At 45.4% G+C, this 23,819-nt stretch overlaps 1 protein-coding gene across 1 annotated transcript in view; it reads left to right on the top strand.

Annotated features, from left to right (window-relative positions):
- Positions 1-23,819, top strand: part of LOC139539051 (pleckstrin homology domain-containing family M member 3-like) — a 92,698-nt gene that overhangs the window by 11,329 nt on the left and 57,550 nt on the right. Inside the window, exons 3-4 of the mRNA XM_071341743.1 lie at positions 9,682-9,928; positions 10,175-10,956. Of these exons, the coding sequence (XP_071197844.1) occupies positions 9,682-9,928; positions 10,175-10,956 (1,029 nt within the window). The remainder of the gene's footprint in view (positions 1-9,681; positions 9,929-10,174; positions 10,957-23,819) is intronic.

Genomic DNA, 23,819 nt, shown 5'->3' with positions numbered 1-23,819 from the left:
TATCACAGTGCCATCCGTTTTGTCACCAAAGCCCCATATACTACCCACCACTACGACTGTATGCTCTCGTTGGTTGGCCCTCGCTTCATATTCGTCGCTAAACCCACTGGCTCCAGTTCATCTACAAGTCTCTGCTAGGTAAAGTCCCCCCTTATCTCAGCTCGCTGGTCACCATAGCAGCACCCACCTGTAGCACGCGCTCCAGCAGGTATATCTCTCTGGTCACCCCCAAAGCCAATTCCTACTTTGGCTGCCTTTTCTTCCAGTTTTCTGCTGCCAATGACTGGAACGAACTGCAAAAATCACTGAAGCTGGAGACGCATATCTCCCTCACTAGCTTTAAGCACCAGCTGTCAGAGCAGCTCACAGATCACTGCACCTGTACATAGCCCATCTGTAAATAGCCCATCCAACTACCTCATCCCCATACTGTGTTAATTTATTTATCTTGCTCCTTTGCACCCCAGTATCTCTACTTGCACATTCATCTTCTGCACATCTACCATTCCAGTGTTTAATTGCTATATTGTAATTACTTCGCCACCATGGCCTATTTATTGCCTTACCTCCCTTTTTACCTCATTTGCACAAACTGTATATAGACTTTTTCTACTGTATTATTGACTGTATGTTTGTTTATTCCATGTGTAACTGTGTTGTTGTATGTGTCGAACTGCTTTGCTTTATCTTGGCCGGGTCGCAGTTGTAAAGAAGAACTTGTTCTCAACTAGCCTACCTGGTTAAATAAAGGTGAAATTAAAAAATTTATAAAAATAAAACATTGAGTTGTTATTTTACATGAAATGCACAAGGTCCTCTACTCCGACAATTAATCCACACATAAAACGGTCAACCGAATCATTTCTAGTCATCTCTCCTCCTTCCAGGCTTTTTCATCTTTGAACTTATATGGTGATTGGCATCTTAACTTTCATAGTATTACCATGATGACCGGCAACACAGTTCGTCTTTCAATCACTCACGTGGGTATAACCAATGAAGAGAAGGCACGTTCGCGAGAAGTGTTTGTGCAATAATTGAATAACATGGATTTCTACACGCGAGCGGTGTAGTCAGGGTATTGCGCGCGAGCGTTGCAAAATATATTTAGAAATCCATGTTATTCAATTATTGCACCCACACTGCTCGCGTGCGTCTGTGATGCCAAGGGCTAAAATAGAAGTCCTTTCTATATCTGACGCAGATCGCGCTGCAAGTCCTGCCTCTCCCATCTCCTCATTGGTTTATAGAAGCAGGTACCGACGTGCTATCTCCTCATTGGTTATACCCACGTGGGTGACTGAAAGATGAACAAGGTCAGTGGCGGTAAAAGGTAGCTGCTTCCCGGCTGAAACAGTTCGGAAGAGTTCGTGCATATATTATGATGACATTGTGTGACGTTTTTGTGCATTTTGGACTTCGATGAGGGTTGTTCGGGCACACAATGTTTTCTAGAGGCAATTTCGGAGCCAAACTCTACTCCCCTTCGCCGGTGATTGGTCAACAGTAGGGATTCTTCCATCGTCTTTTTTTTGTCATTCAACGAGAGACAACTTGTTTTAATGCACATTTTTCATTGAGAAATACTGCACCAAACATCTTACTTAGATGTAAAATTCCACGACTAAGATCTCTGCAAAAATGTCTGAATTTTGAGGAAGCTTATAATAGCTACGGCGTATCAAAATGGACAAACAGTACTATTGCTGCTTTTTTCTTCTCGTTTTTCATGCAAAGGTCTTTTAAGGGAGTATGCGAGCACACTCGTTCGGTTCACCTAGCCGAGTTGGGCTAGCCGCCAGCTGAACTGAAGCATGCTGACGCCTTTAGTGGGATTACATCTCTGGGTGGACTGATATCCTAGTTCTGCGTTTTGACAGCAGGGTTGAGGCAATTGGGGCTGTGTGGCGTAACGTTAGCTTGTTTATGTCTCACAGCGTTACCGGAGCATGATGTCACGACACACGGCGGAGGTGTAATTGAACAGAGCCGCACGCACACACACACACAGCCACGCTGACACATTAATTCTGCTCCAAACTCCCCTGAGCGTGTTGACCGCCGATCGGAGGCTGAATACCAATCGAGTTTCCACTGCATCTACATATTTATTAGTCCCTAAAGAGAGTTTAGTTTAGCATGCAAGTGTAAAACTCAGTGACACCTTGTCTGTCAATGATTTTGTGCAGTAAGATGGATGGGACTCATGGTTCTCCCCAGGATTCTTTTTAACAAGGTGGTTCTGCTGAGTACGCTGGAGGGGGGAGTCCTAGAAGGGGGGTTTGACACCTCTAACAGCCTTATATGATACCAAATTAAGAAAAAAAAATGATTTGGGGAAAACCCTGGGACACACCACCACCCTTCTTTACCTCCGTTATTAAAAAAGCAGGAAGGAAAAGGAACTAGGGGGGGCAGGGCACCGTTGTCCATTTAACCACATTTAGCCTTGTTTTTACAAGCGTTTTAAAAAGTATATTAGGCTAGTTCATTTGGTGAAGCTATTAAGCTATCACTAGGGGACAAGGCACCATTGTAAGTTGAGTATAATATGAAATGATGGCTCAGACACCAACAACAAGTTCATAAGATGTCCTCTCCTCACCTGCGTCTGGGCCAGACCATTCACATCACGTTAATGTTAAGACCCTGTAACGTTTCAGCAATGCTATCGCATCAGGTGGCCAGGACAGGCCAGGACAGCCAGTTCAATTCAGTGGAGGTGTAGGACATTGTAGGGCTAGACCGCTGCTGGTTGACCAAGCCCAGCAAAGCAGAGCAAAGCGCAGACTGCTAATTGAGTCATGTCCGTGTGCCTTGCTTCCTCTGTAGCGTGAAATGAACAGTGACCTGCTCTGCACCCACATGCTCACGGGAGCCTTTGAAGCCCAGGGGGACAGGCGAGCCCCCTAGCACCCGCCACCGTCGCCTGAGTGGCTCCTGAAAGCCAAAGCACAGCGGTCCGGCCGTCTGGTCGTCTGCCCTGGGCTTTGCTCTTGGTATCTGCTCCTCTCACCCTGACAAACTTAGACAAATTAGCCCACAACCTCAATTGCCATCGGCCTCGATTGATGGCGTTGAAGGGAGGAGGTTGGGTCAGACAGACAGCCCGCTGAAGGGGAGTAACAGTGGTTAGTAACAGTAAATGCTGCTACACACTTCATGTAAACAGAGCGACAGAGCGTCGTATAAAGTCCCATTCCAAAATTTGAGCCACACAAAAGTACGTAGAACTATGTGTGAAAACGACTTTCCGTCGCTGCGTTTGTGTGAAGTGTGTAGTGGACTTAACACTAAAGCTTAGCACAGGGATGCACTGAAATGAACTGTCTTAATCCCTGCCAATTGATTATCAGTTATTATCATTGATTGGTCAAGGACTACACACACCTGTTAACCCGGGTGTACAGTGGGTCAAAAAAGTATTTAGTCAGCCACCAATTGTGCAAGTTCTCCCACTTAAAAAGATGAGAGAGGCCTGTAATTTTCATCATAGGTACACTTCAACTATGACAGACAAAATGAGAAAAAAAAATCCAGAAAATCACATTGTAGGATTTTTATGAATTTATTTGCAAATTATGGTGGAAAATAAGTTTTTGGTCAATAACAGAAGTTTATCTCAATACTTTGTTATATACCCTGTGTGGGCACAGCGTTCTGAGTAACAATGCTGTTTCTTCCTGCTGACCACCGAGGAAGCACTTTTACAGCTAGCCCCGCTGACCTGGACATTCGGATCTGGACATTCGGATCTGGACATTCGGACCTGGACATTCTGACCTGGACATTCTGACCTGGACATTCTGACCTGGACATTCTGACCTGGACATTCTAACCTGGACATTGTGACCTGGACATTCTGACCTGGACATTCTGACCTGGACATTCTGCCCTGAACATTCTGCCCTGGACATTCTGACCTGGACATTCTGCCCTGGACATTCTGACCTGGACATTCTGACCTGGACATTCGGATCTGGACATGCTCTGGTAGATGGCACTTTTGACACGTTATTTACCAGAGCATGTCCAGGTCCGAATGTCCAGGTCTGAATGCCTAGGTTAGCGTCACTACAGACCCGGGTTCGATCCCAGGCTGTGTCACAACCGTCCATAACCTGGAGTTCCATAGGGTGGTGCACAATTGGCCCAGCATCATCCAGGTTAGGGGAGAGTTTGGCCGGGGTGGACTTTACTTGGCTCATCGTTCTGTAGCAATTCCTTGTGGCGGGTCGGGTGCCTGCAGGCTGACTACTGTCGTCAGTTGAACGGTGTTTCCTCCGACACTTTGTTGCAGCTGGCATCCGGGTTAAGTGGGCAGGTGTTAAGAAGCGCGGTTTGGCGGGTCATGTTTCGGAGGAAGCATGACTCGACCTTCTCCTCTCCCGAGCCCGTTGGGGAGTTGCAGCGATGAGACAAGATCGCATTTGAAATTGGGAGAAAAAGGGTAACAATACCCCAAAAAGTATATATACATACATACATACATACATACATACATACATACATACATACAGTACCAGTCAAAAGTTTGGACACACCTCATTCCACTTTATTCTACTTTGTAGAATAGTAGTGAAGACATCAAAACTATGAAATACCACTTATGGAATCATGTACTAACCAAAAAAGTGTTAAACAAATTGAGATTCTTCAAAGTAGCCACCCTTTGCCTTGATGACATCTTTGCACACTCTTGGCATTCTCTCAACCAGCTTCAACTGGATTGCTTTTCCAACAGTCTTATGTGTTATTTCATAGTTTTGATGTCTTCACTATTATTCTACAATGTAGAAAACAGTAAAAATAAAGAAAAATGAGTAGGTACAGTTGAAGTCGGAAGTTTACATACACCTTAGCCAAATACATTTAAACTCAGTTCTTCACAATTCCTGACATTTAATCCTAGTAAAAATTCCCTGTCTTAGGTCAGTTAGGATCAACACTTTATTTTAAGAATGTGAAATGTCAGAATAATAGTAGAGAGTGATTTATTTCAGCTTTTATTTATTTCATCACATTCCCAGTGGGTCAGAAGTTTACATACACTCAATTAGTATTTGGTAGCATTGCCTTTAAATTGTTTAACTTGGGTCAAACTTTTCGGGTAGCCTTCCACAAGCTTCTCACAATAAGTTGGGTGAATTTTGGCCCATTCCTCCTGACAGAGCTGGTGTAACTGAGTCAGGTTTGTAGGGCTCCTTGCTCGCACAGGCTTTTTCAGTTCTGCCCACAAATTGTCAATAGGATTGAGGTCAGGGCTTTGTGATGGCCACTCCAATACCCTGACTTTGTTTCCAAGATGTTTAAAGGCACAGTCAACTTAGTGTATGTAAACTTCTGACTAGAGGTCGACCGATTAATCGGAATGGCTGATTAATTAGGGCCGATTTCATATCAATCGGAAATCGGTATTTTTGGACGCCGATTTTGCCGAATGTTTTTATTTTTTTTACAACTTTATTTAACGAGGCAAATCGGTTAAGAACACATTCTTATTTTCAATGACGGCCTAGGAACGGTTGGTTAACTTCTTGCGACTACAGGGGGTGCTGTTTTCTCATTAGCATAATTGCATTACAGATTAAACGGCTTCCTACTAAATTCTTGCTCGTACAATATGCATATTATTACTATTATTGGATAGAAAACACTCTCTAGTTTCTATAGGCGTTGGAATTTTGTCTCTGAGTGGAACAGAACTCATTCTACAGCAATTTCCCTGACATGGAGTCAGATTTCACACATTTTGGCCCCTGATCTGGAGTCAGTTTAAAGGCCACTGTGAACGCTATCAGGATACGGACACTGCTTACGTCTTCCCCTGGATGCCTTTACGTGATGACGATTTGAATGGTATCGATTGCGCAATCACAGCCCCTATAAAACAAAAACACGTGTAGGTAGGAACTCTTTTCCAGATGCGTCGGGCGCGCGGTGGACACCGACCTGCTCTTTTTCCAAGCATTAGTGTAGCCAGTTATATTTCTCCGGTCATGTTTCTACTCGTTATAGGAGTTAAAAACATCATAAGGTAGTTAATTTAAACCGTTTTATAGCAATTTATATCCGTTTAGTGCGATTTTGGGACATTTATTTCTGAGACACTGTGAATCTCTGGGCACGGTTCCAGTTCATGCCGAACGCAATGGGCATTTCTACATGGCAAGAGGACAGCTTTCGACCAAAAGACGATTAGACCCAAGAAAGGATTCTTTGCCCAAGATTCTGATGGAAGAACAGCTCAAAGTAGGAACAATTTATTATGATAAATCGTGTTTCTGTCGAGAAATGTTAATCGCTTATGACGCCATTTTGTTTGACGTAGCTTCGCTTGGCGCAGACTGTATTGAAAAGTAAGGATAATTTAAAAAATGTAAATCAGCGATTGTATTAAGAATTAAATTGTCTATCAATCGCTGTCCACCCTATATTTTTTAGTCACGTTTATGAGTATTTATGTATACGACTAGATCACTGTCTAATATGGCGCACGACATTGTCTGACCAGCTGGGCAACTTTTGTCATTGTCTAACCATGATTTTGGTGGCTAAATATGCACATTTTCGAACAAACTGTATATGTATGTTGTAATGTGATGTTACAGGAGTGTCATCTGAAGAATTCTGAGAAGGTTAGTGAAAAAATGAATATATTTTGCCGATGTTTACGTTATCGCTCTCTTTGGCTAGAATCAATGCTCTGGTAACGTTTGCATATGTGGTATGCTAATATAACGATTTATTGTGTTTTCGCTGTAAGACACTTAGAAAATCTGAAATATTGTCTGTATTCACAGGATCTGTGTCTTTCGATTAGTGTATGCTGTGTATTTTTACGAAATGTTTGATGATTAGTAATTAGGTAAACACGTTGCTCTATGTATTTATTCTAGTCCATTTGTGACGGTGGGTGCAATTGTAAACTATGATATCTACCTGAAATATGCACATTTTTCTAACAAAACCTATCCTATACCATAAATATGTTATCAGACTGTCATCTGATGAGGTTTTTTCTTGGTTAGTGGCTATCAATATCTTAGTTTAGCCGAATTGGTGATAGCACCTGATGGAGTAAGAAACTGATGGAGTTAGAAAAGTGGTGTCTTTTGCTAACGTGGTTAGCTAATAGATTTACATATTTTGTCTTCCCTGTAAAACATTTTAAAAATCTGAAATGGTGGCTTTATTCACAAGATCTGTATCTTTCATTAGGTGTCTTGGACTGGTGATTTAATGATATTTAGATGCTACTATTTAATTGTGACGCTATGCTAGGCTATGCTACTCAGTGTGGGGGGGGTGGGGGGTGATCCCGGACCCGGGGTAGATACTCGTGAAAGGTTAACTGCCTTGTTCAGGGGCAGAACGACAGATTTTTATCTTGTCAGCTCAGGGATTCAATCTTGCAACCTTACGGTTAACTAGTCCAACGGTCTAACCACCTGCCTCTCCTTGCACTCCACGAGGAGTTACGCAAATGCAGTAAGAAGTCAAGGTAAGTTGCTAGCTAGCATTAAACTTATCTTATAAAAAACAATCAATCAATCATAATCACTAGTTATAACTACACATGGTTGATGATATTACTAGGTTATCTAGCGTGTCCTGCGTTGCATATAATCGATGCGGTGCGCATTCGCGAAAAAGGACTGTCCTTGCTCCAATGTGTACCTAACCATAAACATCAATGCCTTTCTTAAAATCAATACACAGAAGTATATATTTTTCACCTGCATATTTAGCTAAAAGAAAGGTTAGCAGGAAATATCAACCAGGTGAAATTGTGTCACTTCTCTTGTGTTCATTGCACGCAGAGTCAGGGTATATGCAACAGTTTGGGCCGCCTGGCTCGTTGGGAACTAATTTGCCAGAATTTTACGACATAACATTGAAGGTTGTGCAATGTAACAGAAATATTTAGACTTAGGGATGCCATCCGTTAGATAAAATACCGAACAGTTCCGTATTTCACTGAAATAATAAACGTTTTGTTTTCGAAATTATAGTTTCCGGATTCGACCATATTAATAACCTTAGGCTCGTATTTCTGTATGTTATTATGTTATAATTAAGTCTATGATTTGATAGAGCAGTCTGACTGAGCGATGATAGGCACCAGCTGGCTCGTAAGCATTCATTCAAACAGCACTTTCGTCCCATTTTGCCAGCAGCTCTTCGCAATGCTTCAAGCATTGAGCTGTTTATGACTTCAAGCCTATCAACTCCCGAGATTAGGCTGGTGAGGCCGATGTGAAATGGCTAGCTAGTTAGCGGGGTGCGCACTAATAGCGTTTCAAACGTCACTCGCTCTGAGACTTGGAGTAGTTGTTCCCCTTGCTCTGCATGGGTAACGATGCTTCGAGGGTGGATGTTGTCGATGTGTTCCTGGTTCGAGCCCAGGTAGGGGCGAGGAGATGTACGGAAGCTATACTGTTACACTGGCAATACTAAAGTGCCTATAAGAACATCCAATAGTCAAAGGTATATGAAATACAAATGGTATAGAGAGAAATAGTCCAAAATAACTACAACCTTAAACTTCTCACCTGGGAATATTGAAGACTCATGTTAAAAGGAACCACCAGCTTTCATATGTTCTCATGTTCTGAGCAAGGAACTTAAACGTTAGCTTTCTTACATGGCACATATTGCACTTTTACTTTCTTCTCCAACACTTTGTTTTTGCATTATTTAAACCAAATTGAACATGTTTCATTATATATTTGAGGCTACATTGATTTTATTGATGTATTATATTAAGTTAAAATAAGTGTTCATTAAGTATTGTTGTAATTGTCATTATTACAAATAAAGTTAAAAAATTGGCCGACTAATCGGTATCGGCTTTTTTGGTCCTCCAATAATCGGTATCGGTGTTGAAAAATGGTAATCGGTCATGCTCTACTTCTGACCCAATGGAATTGTGATACAGTGAATTATAAGTGAAATAATCTGTCTGTAAACAATTGTTGGAAAAATGACTTGTGTCATGCACAAAGTAGATGTCTTAACCGACTTGCCAAAACTATAGTTTGTTAACAAGAAATTTGTGGAGTGGTTGAAAAACGAGTTTTAATGACCCCAACCTAAGTGTATGTATACTTCCAACTTCAACTTTATGTCCAAACTTTTGGCTGGTACTGTATATAAAAGTGCTATCAGATTTGTGCCTGGCTAAGCAAGCTGAACCTGAATAGGCTAGACAGCTCCAAATTTGTCCCTGCTCTTAGTGATGTGTTGCATTTGATTTGTGTTTTTTAATAAACTGTGACTTTATGTGACTTTAATGAGTGGAGAATGAATGTCCTATGTGGCATATTAGCTAAGAGAACACTGCTGAGTGCTTACTGACAAATGGAGGCCAAGGTTATTGATCCAATGAGCAGATAATAAGATTAAATTGTTGCAGAGACATTCTGTGAGTGGTAGTAGTGTGTGGGGCCATTTGAATGGACTGCCGCCCCCCATCAGATAATCTCTGTTATTTTATCCTACCTCTGAATCTTTCAAAGGCATTTGGCTTCTACTTGTAACCTGTTCCAGTAGGCTATATGGTAGTAAATATAAGTTAGGCCTAATAAATTTAGTCCTATAGACCATGTGTTTAGTTAGTATATTAAATAGTGTCATCCGCAGATGATCCTTTTGCTGAATATACTGTGTTTTTTGCAGGCCGTAAGGGCAGCAGCAGCAGCGGCAGTGTGGTGAAACAGGGTACCCTGGAGCATCGTGAGGGTCAGAAGGGTCGTTGGAGCGTCTGTCATGTAGAGCTTACCCCATGTGAGCTGCGCGTCTACAGCCTGGACAGCAGCGGTAACTGGCAGCTCTGCACTGCCTACTCCCTGTCCCACTGCCAGGGGGTCAGCCAGCCCCAGCCGCCCCAGGACGGGCGAGTCCTCCAGGCCCTCTTCTTCAACAGGTAAAGGAAGAAAACCATAGTTCTCAACTCTTATCCTCTTGCCAGGTCTCCCTTGTAAAATGAGTCTCCTGACCTCAACAGAACTTCCTGGATAAATATAAATTTAATGTTTATGTCAATCACATAAACATTTTAAAAAATGGCCTGCACTCACTTAAAATAAGTTGTAATTGAAGCTTTGTTGCAATGTTATTTCTCTCATAGCAATGTGTTAAAAGATCACTCACTGACCCTCTTCTTCAACAGCTCCACCTGCCTGCAGTTACGTGCCGCCTGCCAGTGGGAGGTGCTAGACTGGAGGAGGCTGATCTGGGAGAGAGTACTGGCTGCCCAGCCCGCCCACAAAAATGCAGAGTGTCTTCCAGCCTTATCCCCGTCGTCATCCGTTACCTCTGGAGGTCTCGACACCAGACCAGATCCCCGTGGTCCTGCTGAGGCTGCCCTGGCACCTGGTTGCTCCCATTTCCTCCCAGCCCGGCCCACGGCCCTGCCCCTGTTCACCCAGTGCTGTACGGATGTCCTCAAGGCTGGGCTCCTCCACCAGCTGACTGACCAGAACAACTGGAGGGCTTTCACCTTCGTACTGAGTCGCTCCACGCTGCAGGCCTTTCCCACCGAGGGCCGGGGGCCCGTGTCCGAGCCCGTCCTCCACTACCCGCTGGCCTCCTGCCTGGCCGTGCAGAGGGACGAGGCCAAGGGGGTGAGCGCTGGCTGCTTCCAAGGCGTCTTCCCCAGCGAGGTGCTCCGTCTGCGGGCTGAGAGCCAACTCAAAGCCCAGGACTGGGTGGAGGCCCTGCGGACGGCCGTGGCAGCCCAGAGGCCCCAGGGTGAGGAGGGACAGGGTTCCGGCCAGGCCCAGCTAGGTGCAGTGTCGACGGGGATTCTGCTGAGGAGCAAGCCCTCCAGGGAGAGGAGGCAGAGGGACACCCAGAGGGCCAAGAGACAGTCAGTCACAACCAGCTTCCTCAGTATTCTCACCTGCCTGGCTGTGGAGAAGGGCCTGACCACCCAGAGCTTCCGGTGTGCAGGTAGAGACCTCCACCTCTTACCAACCACACACACACACAGTGATAAAGTGACACATTCTTCACTAGAAGAATATCCTGTCACTTCACACCCCACACACTGGTTCACCTACATATCTCTGTTTATGGAAAGATCCATGCCAAATGGCTACCCGGACTATTTGCATTGTGTGTGTGTGTGTATTTGTATCCCCCAACCCCTCTTTTACGCTGCTGTTACTCAATGTTTATCATCTATGCATAGTCACTTTAACTATACCTACATCTACATACTACCTCAATTAGCCCAACTAACCGGTGCCTGTATATAGCCTCGCTACTGTTATAGCCTCTCTACTGAATATAGCCTCTCTACTGAATATAGCCTCTCTACTGTTATAGCCTCTCTACTGTTATAGCCTCTCTACTGTATATAGCCTCTCTACTGTATATAGCCTCTCTACCGTATATAGCCTCTCTACTGTTATAGCCTCTACTGTATATAGCCTCTCTACTGTATATAGCCTCTCTACTGTATACAGCCTCTCTACTGTATACAGCCTCTCTACTGTATACAGCCTCTCTACTGTATACAGCCTCTCTACTGTATATAGCCTCTCTACTGTATATAGCCTCTCTACTGTATATAGCCTCTACTGTATATAGCCTCTACTGTATATAGCCTCTCTACTGTATATAGCCTCTCTACTGTATATAGCCTCTCTACTGAATATAGCCTCGCTACTGTTTATAGCCTCTCTACTGAATAAAGCCTCTCTACTGTATATAGCCTCTCTACTGTATATAGCCTCTCTACTGTATATAGCCTCGCTACTGTTATAGCCTCTCTACTGAATATAGCCTCGCTACTGTTATAGCCTCTCTACTGTATATAGCCTCGCTACTGTATATAGCCTCGCTACTGTTATAGCCTCTCTACTGTATATAGCCTCTCTACTGTATATAGCCTCTCTACTGAATATAGCCTCGCTACTGTTATAGCCTCGCTACTGTATATAGCCTCTCTACTGAATATAGCCTCGCTACTGTTATAGCCTCTCTACTGTATATAGCCTCGCTACTGTATATAGCCTCGCTACTGAATATAGCCTCGCTACTGTTATAGCCTCTCTACTGTATATAGCCTCGCTACTGTATATAGCCTCTCTACTGAATATAGCCTCGCTACTGTTTATAGCCTCTCTACTGAATAAAGCCTCTCTACTGTATATAGCCTCTCTACTGAATATAGCCTCGCTACTGTTATAGCCTCGCTACTGTATATAGCCTCTCTACTGAATATAGCCTCGCTACTGTTATAGCCTCTCTACTGTATATAGCCTCGCTACTGTATATAGCCTCTACTGTATATAGCCTCTCTACTGTATATAGCCTCGCTACTGTATATAGCCTCGCTACTGTTATAGCCTCTCTACTGTATATAGCCTCGCTACTGTATATAGCCTCGCTACTGTTATAGCCTCTCTACTGTATATAGCCTCTCTACTGAATATAGCCTCGCTACTGTTATAGCCTCTCTACTGTATATAGCCTCTCTACTGAATAAAGCCTCTCTACTGTATATAGCCTCGCTACTGTATATAGCCTCTCTACTGTATATAGCCTTGCTACTGTATATAGCCTCGCTACTGTTATTTTCACTGTCTTTTTACAGTTGTTTTTATTTCTTTACTCATCCATTGTTCACCTACTACGTATTCTTTACTTAAAAATTGCACTGTTGGTTAAGGCCTGTAAGTAAGCATTTCACTGCGCACGTGACAAATAAACTTTGATTTGATTTTTACAACATAATCCATCAAAACCATGGCTAAATATTGACCCAAGGGGTAACCACTGTCATTAGTCAAAAATCTACTGATATACACTATATATACAAAAGTTTGTGGACACCCCGTCAAATTAGTGGTTTCGGCTACATCCGTTTCTGACAGGTGTATAAAATCGAGCACACAGCCATGCAATCTCTATAGACAAATATTGGCAGTAGAATGGCCTTTCTGAAGAGCTCAGTGACTTTCAACGTGGCACTGTCATAGGATTCCTTTCCAACAAGTCGTTTTGTCAAATTTCTTCCCTGCCAGAGCTGCCCCGGTTAACTGTAAGTGCTGTTATTGAGAAGTGGAAACGTCTAGGATCAACAACTGCTCAGCTGCAAAGTGGTAGGCCACACAAGGTCACAGAATGGGACCACTGAGTGTTGTAGCACGTAAAAATCATCTGTCCTCGGTTGCAACACTCACTACCGAGTTCCAAACTGCCTCTGGAAGCAACGTCAGCACAAGAACGGTTCGTCAGGAGCTTCATGAAATGGGTTTCCATGGCCGAGCAGCCGCACACAAGCCTAAGATCACCATGCGCAATGCCACGCGTCGGGTGGAGTGGTGTAAAGCTCGCCGCCATTTGATTCAGGAGCCGTGGAATTGCATTCTCTGGAGTGATGAATCACGCTTCACCATCTGGCAGTCTGACAGACAACTCTGGGTTTGGCGGATGCCAGGAGAACGCTACCTGCCCCAATGCATAGTGCCAACTGTAAAGTTTTGGTGAAGGAGGAATAATGGTCTGGGGCCACTTTTCATGGTTCGGGCCCCTTGTAAGATGGAGCCAGACAATAAGGCAGATGTTTTACCTGCCCCCAGGTGTTTTTTTTGTTCGTTTATTTGCGTTGTTTGTAACTTTTGATTTTTTAACTTATTTTGTACATAATGTTGCCGCTACCGTCTCTTATGACCGAAAATATCTTCTGGAGATGCGATTACTCGCCACGGACTGGCAGAATACTTTTTTTCCTTTAACGTGTCTGACGAGGCCGACGCGAACGATATACTGCTTTCTCGGGAACAGGCCCAGATCCCCGTGATTTGCGTGAAGAGGAGGTGGAGAAAAAGGGGCCAGAGGGCAGGCTGCCTTCTGAGAATTCGTAGGCGATCGAATAAATCCCCACTTCCTTCCATTCTGCTAGCAAACGTGAAAACTTTGAACAATAAAATAGATGACCTACGCGGAAGATTAAACTACCAACGAGGCATTCAAAACTGTACTATCTTATGCTTCACGGTGACGTGGCTGAACGACGACACTATCAACATACAGCTGGCTGGTTATACGCTGCACCGGCAGGATAGAATAGTGGCGTCTGGTAAGACAAGGGGCGGCGGACTATGTATTTTTGTAAATAACAGCTGGTGCACGATATCTAAGGAAGTCTCGAGCTATTGCTCGCCTGAGGTAGAGTATCTTATGATAAGCTGTAGACCACACTACCTACCTAGTTTTCATCTGTATTTTTCGTGGCTGTTTACATACCACCACAGATAGAGGCTGGCACTAAGACGGCATTGAATGAGCTGTATTCCGCCATAAGCAAACAAGAAAACGCTCACCCAGAGGCGGCGCTCATAGTAGCCAGGGACTTTAATGCAGGGAAACTTAAGTCCGTTTTACCAAATTTCTATCAGCATGTTAAATGTGCAACCAGAGGAGAAAAAAAACTCTGGACCACCTTTATTTACTCCACACACAGATATGCATACAAAGCTCTCCCTCGCCCTCCATTTGGCAAATCTGACCATAATTCTATCCTCCTGATTCCTGCTTACAAGCAAAAATGAAGCAGGAAGCACCAGTAACTAGATCAATAAAAAAGTGGTCAGATGAAGCAGATGCTAAGCTACAGGACTGTTTTGCTAGCACAGACTGGAATATGTTCTGGGATTCCTCCGATGGCATTGAAGGAGTACACCACATCAGTCATTGGCTTCATAAATAAGTGCATCGATGACGTCGTACCCACAGTGACTGTATGTACATACCCCAACCAGAAGCCATGGATTACAGGCAACACTGAGCTAAAGGCTAGACCTGCCGTTTCAAGGAGCGGGACTCTAACCTGGAAGCTTATAAGAAATCCCGCTATTCACACCGACGAACCATCAAACAGGCAAAACGTCAATACAGGACTAAGATCGAATCGTACTTCACCGGCTCTAACGCTCATCTGATGTGGCAGTGCTAGCAAACCAATCCAGACTACAAAGGGAAGTACAGCCGAGAGCTGCCCAGTGACATGAGCCTACCAGACGAGCTGAACTACTTCTATGCTCGCTTCGAGGCAAATACCACTGAAACATGCATGAGAGCACCAGCTGTTCTGGAAGACTGTGTGATCACACTCTCCGCAGCCGATGTGAGTAAGACCTTTAAACAAGTCAACATTCGCAAGGTGGCAGGGCCAGACTGATTACCAGGACGTGTACTGCGAGCATGCGCTGACCAACTGGCAAGTGTCTCCACTGACATTTTCAACCTCTCCCTGTCCGAGTCTGTAATACCAACTTGTTTTAAGCAGACCACCATAGTGCCTGTGCCCAAAAACACTAAGGTAACCTGCCTAAATGACTACCGACCCGTAGCACTCACGCCTGTAGCCATGAAGTGCTTCAAAAGGCTGGTCATGGCTCACATCAACACCATTATCCCAGAAACCCTAGACCCACTCCAATTTGCATACCGCCCCAACAGATCCACAGATGATGCAATCTCTATTGCACTCCACACTTCCCTTTCCCACCTGGACAAAAGGAACACCTACGAGAGAATGCTATTCATTGACTACAGCTCAGCGTTCAACACCATAGTGCCCTCAAAGCCCATCAATAAGCTAAGGACCCTGGGACTAAACACCTCCCTCTGCAACTGGATCCTGGACTTCCTGATGGGCGGTGATAAGGGTAGGTAACAACACCAGGTGATAAGGGTAGGTAACAACACATCCACAACGCTGATCCTCAACACTGGGGCCCCTCAGGGGTGCATGCTCAGTCCCCTCCTGTACTCCCTGTTCACTCATGACTGCATGACTCCAACACCATCATTACGTTTGCCGATGACACAACGGTGGTAGGCCTGATCACCGACAACGACGAGACAGCCTATAGGGAGGAGGTCAGAGACCTGGCCATGTGGTGTCAGGACAACAACCTCTCCCTCAACGTGATCAAGACAAAGGAGATGATTGTGGACTACAGGAAAAAGAGGACCGAGCACGCCTCCATTCTCATCAACAGGGCTGTAGTGGAGCAGGTTGAGAGCTTCAAGTTCCTTGGTGTCCACATCACCAACAAACTAAAATGGTCCAAACACACCAAGACAGTCGTGAAGAGGGCACAACAAAACCTATTCCCCCTCAGGAAACTAAAAAGATTTGGCATGGGTCCTCAGATCTTCAAAAGGTTCTACAGCTGCACCAATCATCCCCAGCTTACAATTGGCTCATTAATCCCCCCTCCTCTCCCCTGTAACTATTCCCCAGGTTGTTGCTGTAAATGAGAATGTGTTCTCAGTCAACTTACCTGGTAAAATAAGGATTAATTAAAATAAATAAACGCTACAGCATACAATGACATTCCAGATGATTCTGTGCTTCCAACTTTTTGGCAACAGTTTGTGGAAGGCCCTTTCCTGTTTCAGCCCCCGTGCACAAAGCGAAGGTCCATACAGAAATGGTTTGTGGAGATTGTTATGGAAGAACTTTACTGGCCTGCACAAAGCCCTGACCTCAACCCCATCGAACACCTTTGGGATGAATTGGAACGCCGACTACAAGCCAGGTCTAATTGCCCAACATCAGTGCCCGAACTCACTAACGCTCCTGTGGCTGAATGGAAGCAAGTCCCTGCAGCAACGTTCCAACATCTATTGGAACGCCTTTCCAGAAAGGTGAATGGAGGCTGTTATAGCAGCAAAGGGGGGTCCCCCTATTAATGCCCATGAATGAGATGTTCGATGAGCATGTGTCCACATACTTATGTTCACTACCGGAGGGTTAGTAGTGGTCTGGAAACATGTCCTGAGGTTTGTATACGTTTTTATTTATTTATTTAACTAGGCAAGTCAGTTAAGAACAAATTCTTATTTACAATGACGGCCGAACCTGGACTACGCTGGGCCAAATGTGCGCTGCCCTATGGTACTCCCAATCACGGCCGGTTGTGATACAGCCTGGAATCGAACCAGGGTATGTAGTGAACTGAGATGCAGTACCTTAGAACGCTGTACTGTGTTCAGTTGGCATTTTTGTCATCTCTGTCTATAATTCAGTGGAGGTTAGGAGGTCAGCTATCTAAGGACTGTCAGATGGTGCAATGCAGGTCTTGTGTCTCTCAGTCCAATGTAAGTAGAACACACAAACAGAGATAAGCATAGGCCCTGTTAAAGAAGTCCAGTGTGACATTAGCCAATGGGGGCATAATATCCTAAACCCTATCAGAAGGACTCGTCCCTTATCCTCTTCGTCAACCTTGACCTTTGTGACCTCTTAACCACTTTGAGGTTACACAAGGAAGTGTGCGTTTGTGTGCGGCTTATCTATTCGTCAACCCACATTTCACCACGTTTAATGACGCCAACTTGAACAGCATGTCCAGACCTAAGACCAGTGTCCTTGAATCCTTCGCCGTTCCTCTTTCCCTCCAAACAAACAAACAATCAAACAAACACAGACAAGCGGACAGCAGCTCTTCAAAGCAACACTTGATAGAACGTCAGATTTTTTTTTAGTCTGTAATTTATATGAACCTCAAACCAAACACAGCCCCTTTTTAGTTTGTCTTCATTTTCCATGTTAGTCCTGTGCGGTGACAAAGCAGCTTTGTTGTAGTTTGCTTCAAAACGGCCGCTGGAGGGTCATGGTTTCTGGGTCTCTCACCCACCACCATCAGTCCTTTTGAGCTCACACCAGTCATCTGTTACACTACTGGGGGTCACAGACCCCTCCCCAAAATGAACACTTTACACACACACACATACATACATACATACATACATACATACATACATACATACATACATACATACTGGCCATTGTCTGGTGGTAGATGTTTTAGTATTCACTATGGCCTATCTGTAATATATGAGTTCCATTACTATGCAATTGAAATGCAATTACTCAAGTACTATCTATGTAACAACATGTTATTACAATGGTGATAGTAGTGTAAATAGTACCCAGTTATAAGAGCAACTTAATGTAAATTGTAACCTAGAGAAAAAGCTACAGTTCATAATTCCCCCTAGAGATGTCCTACTCCCCACTATGTCTGTTTGCGTCGTCAGCCTCTGGACCCTAACTGATATCTCACTACCAGATAGAGAGAGACTTCACAAGCTGACTGACAGACAGCTCAGTAAATGGAGCCATGGCGGCGCTGCGTTTGGTCTCTCTGGGTGTGAAATGTGTGCTCACTAAAAGGGGATGAATGAGGTGCTTTCCTCCTTCTCTTCTGTAACCAGTCCTCTATTAATGCATGCCATCTGAAAGGTCCTCTGAACAAGGAGAGCGGGCACCTGACAATAATTGGCCGGCATAAAGCGGAGGGGGAAAAAATCCCTTTTTAGAATCAAAGACAGGCACCCGGGCGGCCGGGATGCTGTGGTCAATGCGGAAGCTAATTGTTTGATTCAGGGGCTCTGTTCTGTTCGCTTTGGCTGCAGAGGTGTTTGAATGAGGCGTGTCGAGACCCAAGCTTAGAATAACAGCTGGATACAGCTTTTTCCATGCTCTGTTCACAAACCTCTTTTATTACGCTCTCTTTCTCTCCCCATTTATCCTTTTTCCTTTCTCTCTCGTTCATTCAGACTCGCTGGTCTCTCATGCTCTCACTGTGTTCACTGAACTCTATCTCTCTCTCTCTGTCCCGCTCTGTCTCTCGCTCTCTCTGTCTTTCTCTCGCTCTCTTTCTCTGTTCCCTCTTTCTGTCCAACTCTCTCTCTGTCCCGCTCTGTCTCTCGCTTTCTCTCTCTCTCTTTCTCTGTTCCCTCTTTCTGTCCAACTCTCTCTCTGCCCCGCTCTGTCTCTCGCTCTCTCTGTCTTTCTCTCTCTCTCTTTCTCTGTTCCCTCTTTCTGTCCAACTCTCTCTCTCTGTCCCGCTCTGTCTCTCGCTCTCTCTGTCTTTCTCTCTCTCTCTTTCTCTGTTCCCTCTTTCTGTTCAACTCTCTCTCTCTGTCCCGCTCTGTCTCTCGCTCTGTCTCTCTTTCTCTCTCTCTCTTTCTCTGTTCCCTCTTTCTGTCCAACTCTCTCTCTCTGTCCCGCTCTGTCTCTCGCTCTCTCTCTCTCTCTCTCTGTCTTTCTCTCTCTCTCTTTCTCTGTTCCCTTTTTCTGTCCAACTCTCTCTCTCTGTCCCTGCCTGGCTCCTTGGTAGAGTGCTAGTTTCCTTTTGACTGCTTGGTCTTGTCAGTCACTTATCTTAGGACAGAGAGTCAGGGGCCAGTCTGTTGTATTACACTTTAATCACTTTTCCCTAAACAAATATCCCTGGCCACCAGGGCTCTGTTAGGGGGATTAGGGGGCGTGAGGACAGCAGGCAAAGGCAGGGAGAGAGTACGAGAGAGCTAGTGGAAGAGAGAGATAATGGAAGTTAGAGAGAGGGGGGGGGAAGCAGAGAGGGGAAGTTACCATTGTGGGGTCTGACGGAGGGGGGAAGTTACCATTGTGGGGTCTGACGGAGGGGGGAAGTTACCATTGTGGGGTCTGACGGAGAGCACAATGTCCAGGGAGTGTAGGAGGGGGTTCAGGGGTCCCCATTACTGTAGCTTTTGCCCCTCGCCTCTGTCTATTTGGGGTCTGTGATTGAGCACCCTGTGCCTCTTCTATCCCCCCCACCGCCCAACACCCCCCATGTCCCAATTTGTTCCCCCCCCCCACAAAGGATGGATGGTGGATTGGCCCCCCTCCTGTGCCTGTGTGAGGGGCTCTGGGGGGGAGCATGTGCACCCTCCTTTCAGCTGGGCTCTGATGTCTCCTAATTACCCATCAGGCCTCAGCAACTTAGTGGACGAGGAATTTGTAGAAGAGGCCAGAGCACAATGGATAGAAAAATGCAACAACAAAATTAACCAAAAACAATCGTTGTGTTGAATCTTCCTGTCTGCCTTCCCCCCTGCCTTGCCCTGTCCTTTTCCCTGATAGCTTCCCCCCTGCCTTGCCCTGTCCTTTTCCCTGATAGCTTCCCCCCTGCCTTGCCCTGTCCTTTTCCCTGATAGCTTCCCCCCTGCCTTGTCCTGGCATTTTCCCTGATAGCTTCCCCCCTGCCTTGTCCTGTCCTTTTCCCTGATAGCTTCCCCCCTGCCTTGCCCTGTCCTTTTCCCTGATAGCTTCCCCCCTGCCTTGCCCTGTCCTTTTCTCTGATAGCTTCCCCCCTGCCTTGCCCTGTCCTTTTCCTTGATATCCAAACACTTTTGGGGGGGGGAAGCTAACTCAAAATCTCTACCGTTTCTCTCTCAGCTTTATTCTTGACTGGAGAAAGAAATCTGAATATACATTGTTAGAGCAGCGGTTTGTCATGAGGAATTTTGGCCTGGCGTCTCAAAGCTACTTACTCACATGAACCACAAACAACATTCTCAAAAATGTTCTGGGCCTGGCTGAACACATTCAATGTATCAGTTCTTGATGAATATTGAACTTAAGACCTGTATGCATCTGTTAAAATTAACTTGATGAGTACTACTATTTGAATGCACCACAGTGAATTCGGAAAGTATTCAGACCCCTTGGCTTTTTTCCTAATTTTCTTACGTTACAGCCTTATTCTAAAATAGATTAAATAGCTTTATTCCCCTCATCAATCTACACACAATACCCCATAATGACAAAGCAAAAAACAGGTTCTTAGACATTTTTGCAAATGTATTAAAAATAAAATATCACATTTACATAAGTATTCAGACCCTTTACTCAGTACTTTTTTGAAGCACCTTTGGCAGAGATTAGAGCCTAGAGCCTGTATTTGGGAGTTTCTTCCATTCTTCTCTGCAGATCCTTTCAAGCTCTGTCGGGTTGGATGGGGAGCGTCACTGCACAGCTATTTTCAGGTGTCTCTAGAGATGTTCAAGTACGGGCTTTGGCTGGGCCACTCAAGGACATTCATAAACGTTTCCCGAAGCCACTCCTGTGTTGTCTTGTCTGTGTGCTTAGGGTCGTTGTCCTGTTGGAAGGTGAACCTTCGCCCCAGTCTGAGGTCCTGAGCACTCTGGAACAGGTTTTCATCGAGGATCTCTCTGTACTTTGCTCGATTCATCTTTCCCTTGATCCTGACTGGTCTCCCAGTCCCTGCCGCTGAAAAACATCCCCACAGCATGATGCTGTCACCACCGTGCTTCACCGTAGGGATGGTGCCAGGTTTCCTCCAGACGTGACACTTGGCATTCAGGCCAAAGAGTTCAATTTTGGTTTCATCAGACCAAATAATATTTTTTCTTATGTTCTGAGAGTCCTTTACTTGCCTTTGTGGCAAAGTCCAAGCGGGCTGTCATGTGCCTTTTACGAGGGAGTGGCTTCCGTCTGGCCACTTTTGATTTCCGGCGCCGACAGAGATGGCCGCCTCGCTTCGCGTTCCTAGGAAACTATGCAGTATTTAGTTTTTTTACGTGTTATTTCTTACATTGGTACCCCAGGTAATCTTAGGTTTCATTACATACAGTCGGGAGGAACTACTGAATATAAGAGCAACGTCAACTCACCATCATTATGACCAGGAATATGACTCTCCCGAAGCGGATCCTGTGTTTTGCCTTCCACCCAGTACAATGGATCGGATCCCAGCCGGCGACCCTAAACAACGACACCGTAAAAGGGGCAAACAAAGCGGTCTTCTGGTCAGGCTCTGGAGACGGGCACATCGCGCACCACTCCCTAGCATACTACTCACCAATGTCCAGTCTCTTGACAACAAGGTTGATGAAATCCGAGTAAGGGTTGCCTTCCAGAGAGACATCAGAGACTGTAATGTTCTTTGCTTCACGGAAACATGGCTCACTCGGTGCAGCCAGCTGGTTTCTTTACGCATCGCGCCGACAGAAACAAGCATCTTTCTGGTAAGAAGAGGGGCGGGGGGGGGGGGGGGGGGGTATGCCTTATGATTAACGAGACGTGGTGTGATCATAACAACATACAGGAACTCAAGTCCTTCTGTTCACCTGACTTAGAATTCCTCACAATCAAATGTCGACCGCATTATCTACCAAGGGAATTCTCTTTGATTATAATCACAGCCGAGCAGACACATCGATGGCCCTGAACGAACTTTATTTGACTATATGTAAACTGGAAACCACATATCTTGAGGCTGCATTCATTGTAGCTGGGGATTTTAACAAGGCTAATCTGAAAACAAGACTCCCTAAATTCTATCAGCATATCGATTGTGCTACCAGGGCTGGTAAAACCCTGGATCATTGTTATTCTACCTTCTGCGACGCATATAAGGCCCTCCCCCGCCCTCCTTTCGGAAAAGCTGACCACAACTCCATTTTGTTGCTTCCAGCCTACACACAGAAACTAAAACAAGAAGCTCCCGCGCTCAGGTCTGTTCAACGTTGGTCCGACCAATCTGATTCCACGCTTCAAGACTGCTTCGATCACGTGGATTGGGATATGTTCCGCATTGCGTCCAACAACAACATTGAATACGCTGATTCGGTGAGCGAGTTCATTAGAAAGTGCATCGGCGACGTTATACCCACAGCAACTATTTAAACATTCCCAAACCAGAAACCGTGGATTGATGGCAGCATTCGCGCGAAACTGAAAGCGCGAATCACTGCTTTTAACCAGGGCAAGGTGACCGGAAACATGACCGAATACAAACAGTGTAGCTATTCCCTCCGCAAGGCAATCAAACAAGCTAAGTGTCAGTATAGAGACAAAGTAGAGTCGCAATTCAACGGCTCAGACACAAGAGGTATGTGGCAGGGTCTACAGTCAATCACGGATTACAAAAAGAAAACCAGCCCCGTCGCAGACCAGGATGTCTTGCTCCCAGACAGACTAAATAACTTCTTTGCTCGCTTTGAGGACAATACAGTGCCACTGACACGGCCCGCTACCAAAACCTGCGGGCTCTCCTTCACTGCAGCCGAGGTGAGTAAAACATTTAAACGTGTTAACCATTTACATTTACATTTACATTTAAGTCATTTAGCAGACGCTCTTATCCAGAGCGACTTACAAATTGGTGCATTCACCTTATGATATCCAGTGGAACAACCACTTTACAATAGTGCATCTAACTCTTTTAAAGGGGGAGGGGGGGTTAGAAGGATTACTTTATCCTATCCTAGGTATTCCTTAAAGAGGTGGGGTTTCAGGTGTCTCCGGAAGGTGGTGATTGACTCCGCTGACCTGGCGTCGTGAGGAAATTTGTTCCACCATTGGGGTGCCAGGGCAGCGAACAGTTTTGACTGGGCTGAGCGGGAACTGTACTTCCTCAGAGGTAGGGAGGCGAGCAGGCCAGAGGTGGATGAACGCAGTGCCCTTGTTTGGGTGTAGGGCCTGATCAGAGCCTGAAGGTACGGAGGTGCCGTTCCCCTCACAGCTCCGTAGGCAAGCACCATGGTCTTGTAGCGGATGCGAGCTTCAACTGGAAGCCAGTGGAGAGAGCGGAGGAGCGAGGTGACGTGAGAGAACTTGGGAAGGTTGAACACCAGACGGGCTGCGGCGTTCTGGATGAGTTGTAGGGGTTTAATAGCACAGGCAGGGAGCCCAGCCAACAGCGAGTTGCAGTAATCCAGACGGGAGATGACAAGTGCCTGGATTAGGACCTGCGCCGCTTCCTGTGTGAGGCAGGGTCGTACTCTGCGAATGTTGTAGAGCATGAACCTACAGGAACGGGTCACCGCCTTGATGTGAGTTGAGAACGACAGGGTGTTGTCCAGGATCACGCCAAGGTTCTTAGCACTCTGGGAGGAGGACACAATGGAGTTGTCAACCGTGATGGCGAGATCATGGAACGGGCAGTCCTTCCCCGGGAGGAAGAGCAGCTCCGTCTTGCCGAGGTTCAGCTTGAGGTGGTGATCCGTCATCCACA

Source organism: Salvelinus alpinus, chromosome 14 (assembly GCF_045679555.1).
Source record: "Salvelinus alpinus chromosome 14, SLU_Salpinus.1, whole genome shotgun sequence".
Classification (NCBI taxonomy): Eukaryota; Metazoa; Chordata; class Actinopteri; order Salmoniformes; family Salmonidae; genus Salvelinus; species Salvelinus alpinus.
The sequence above is the reverse complement of the archived record's forward strand: the minus strand, read 5'-3'. Positions and strand labels throughout refer to the sequence as shown.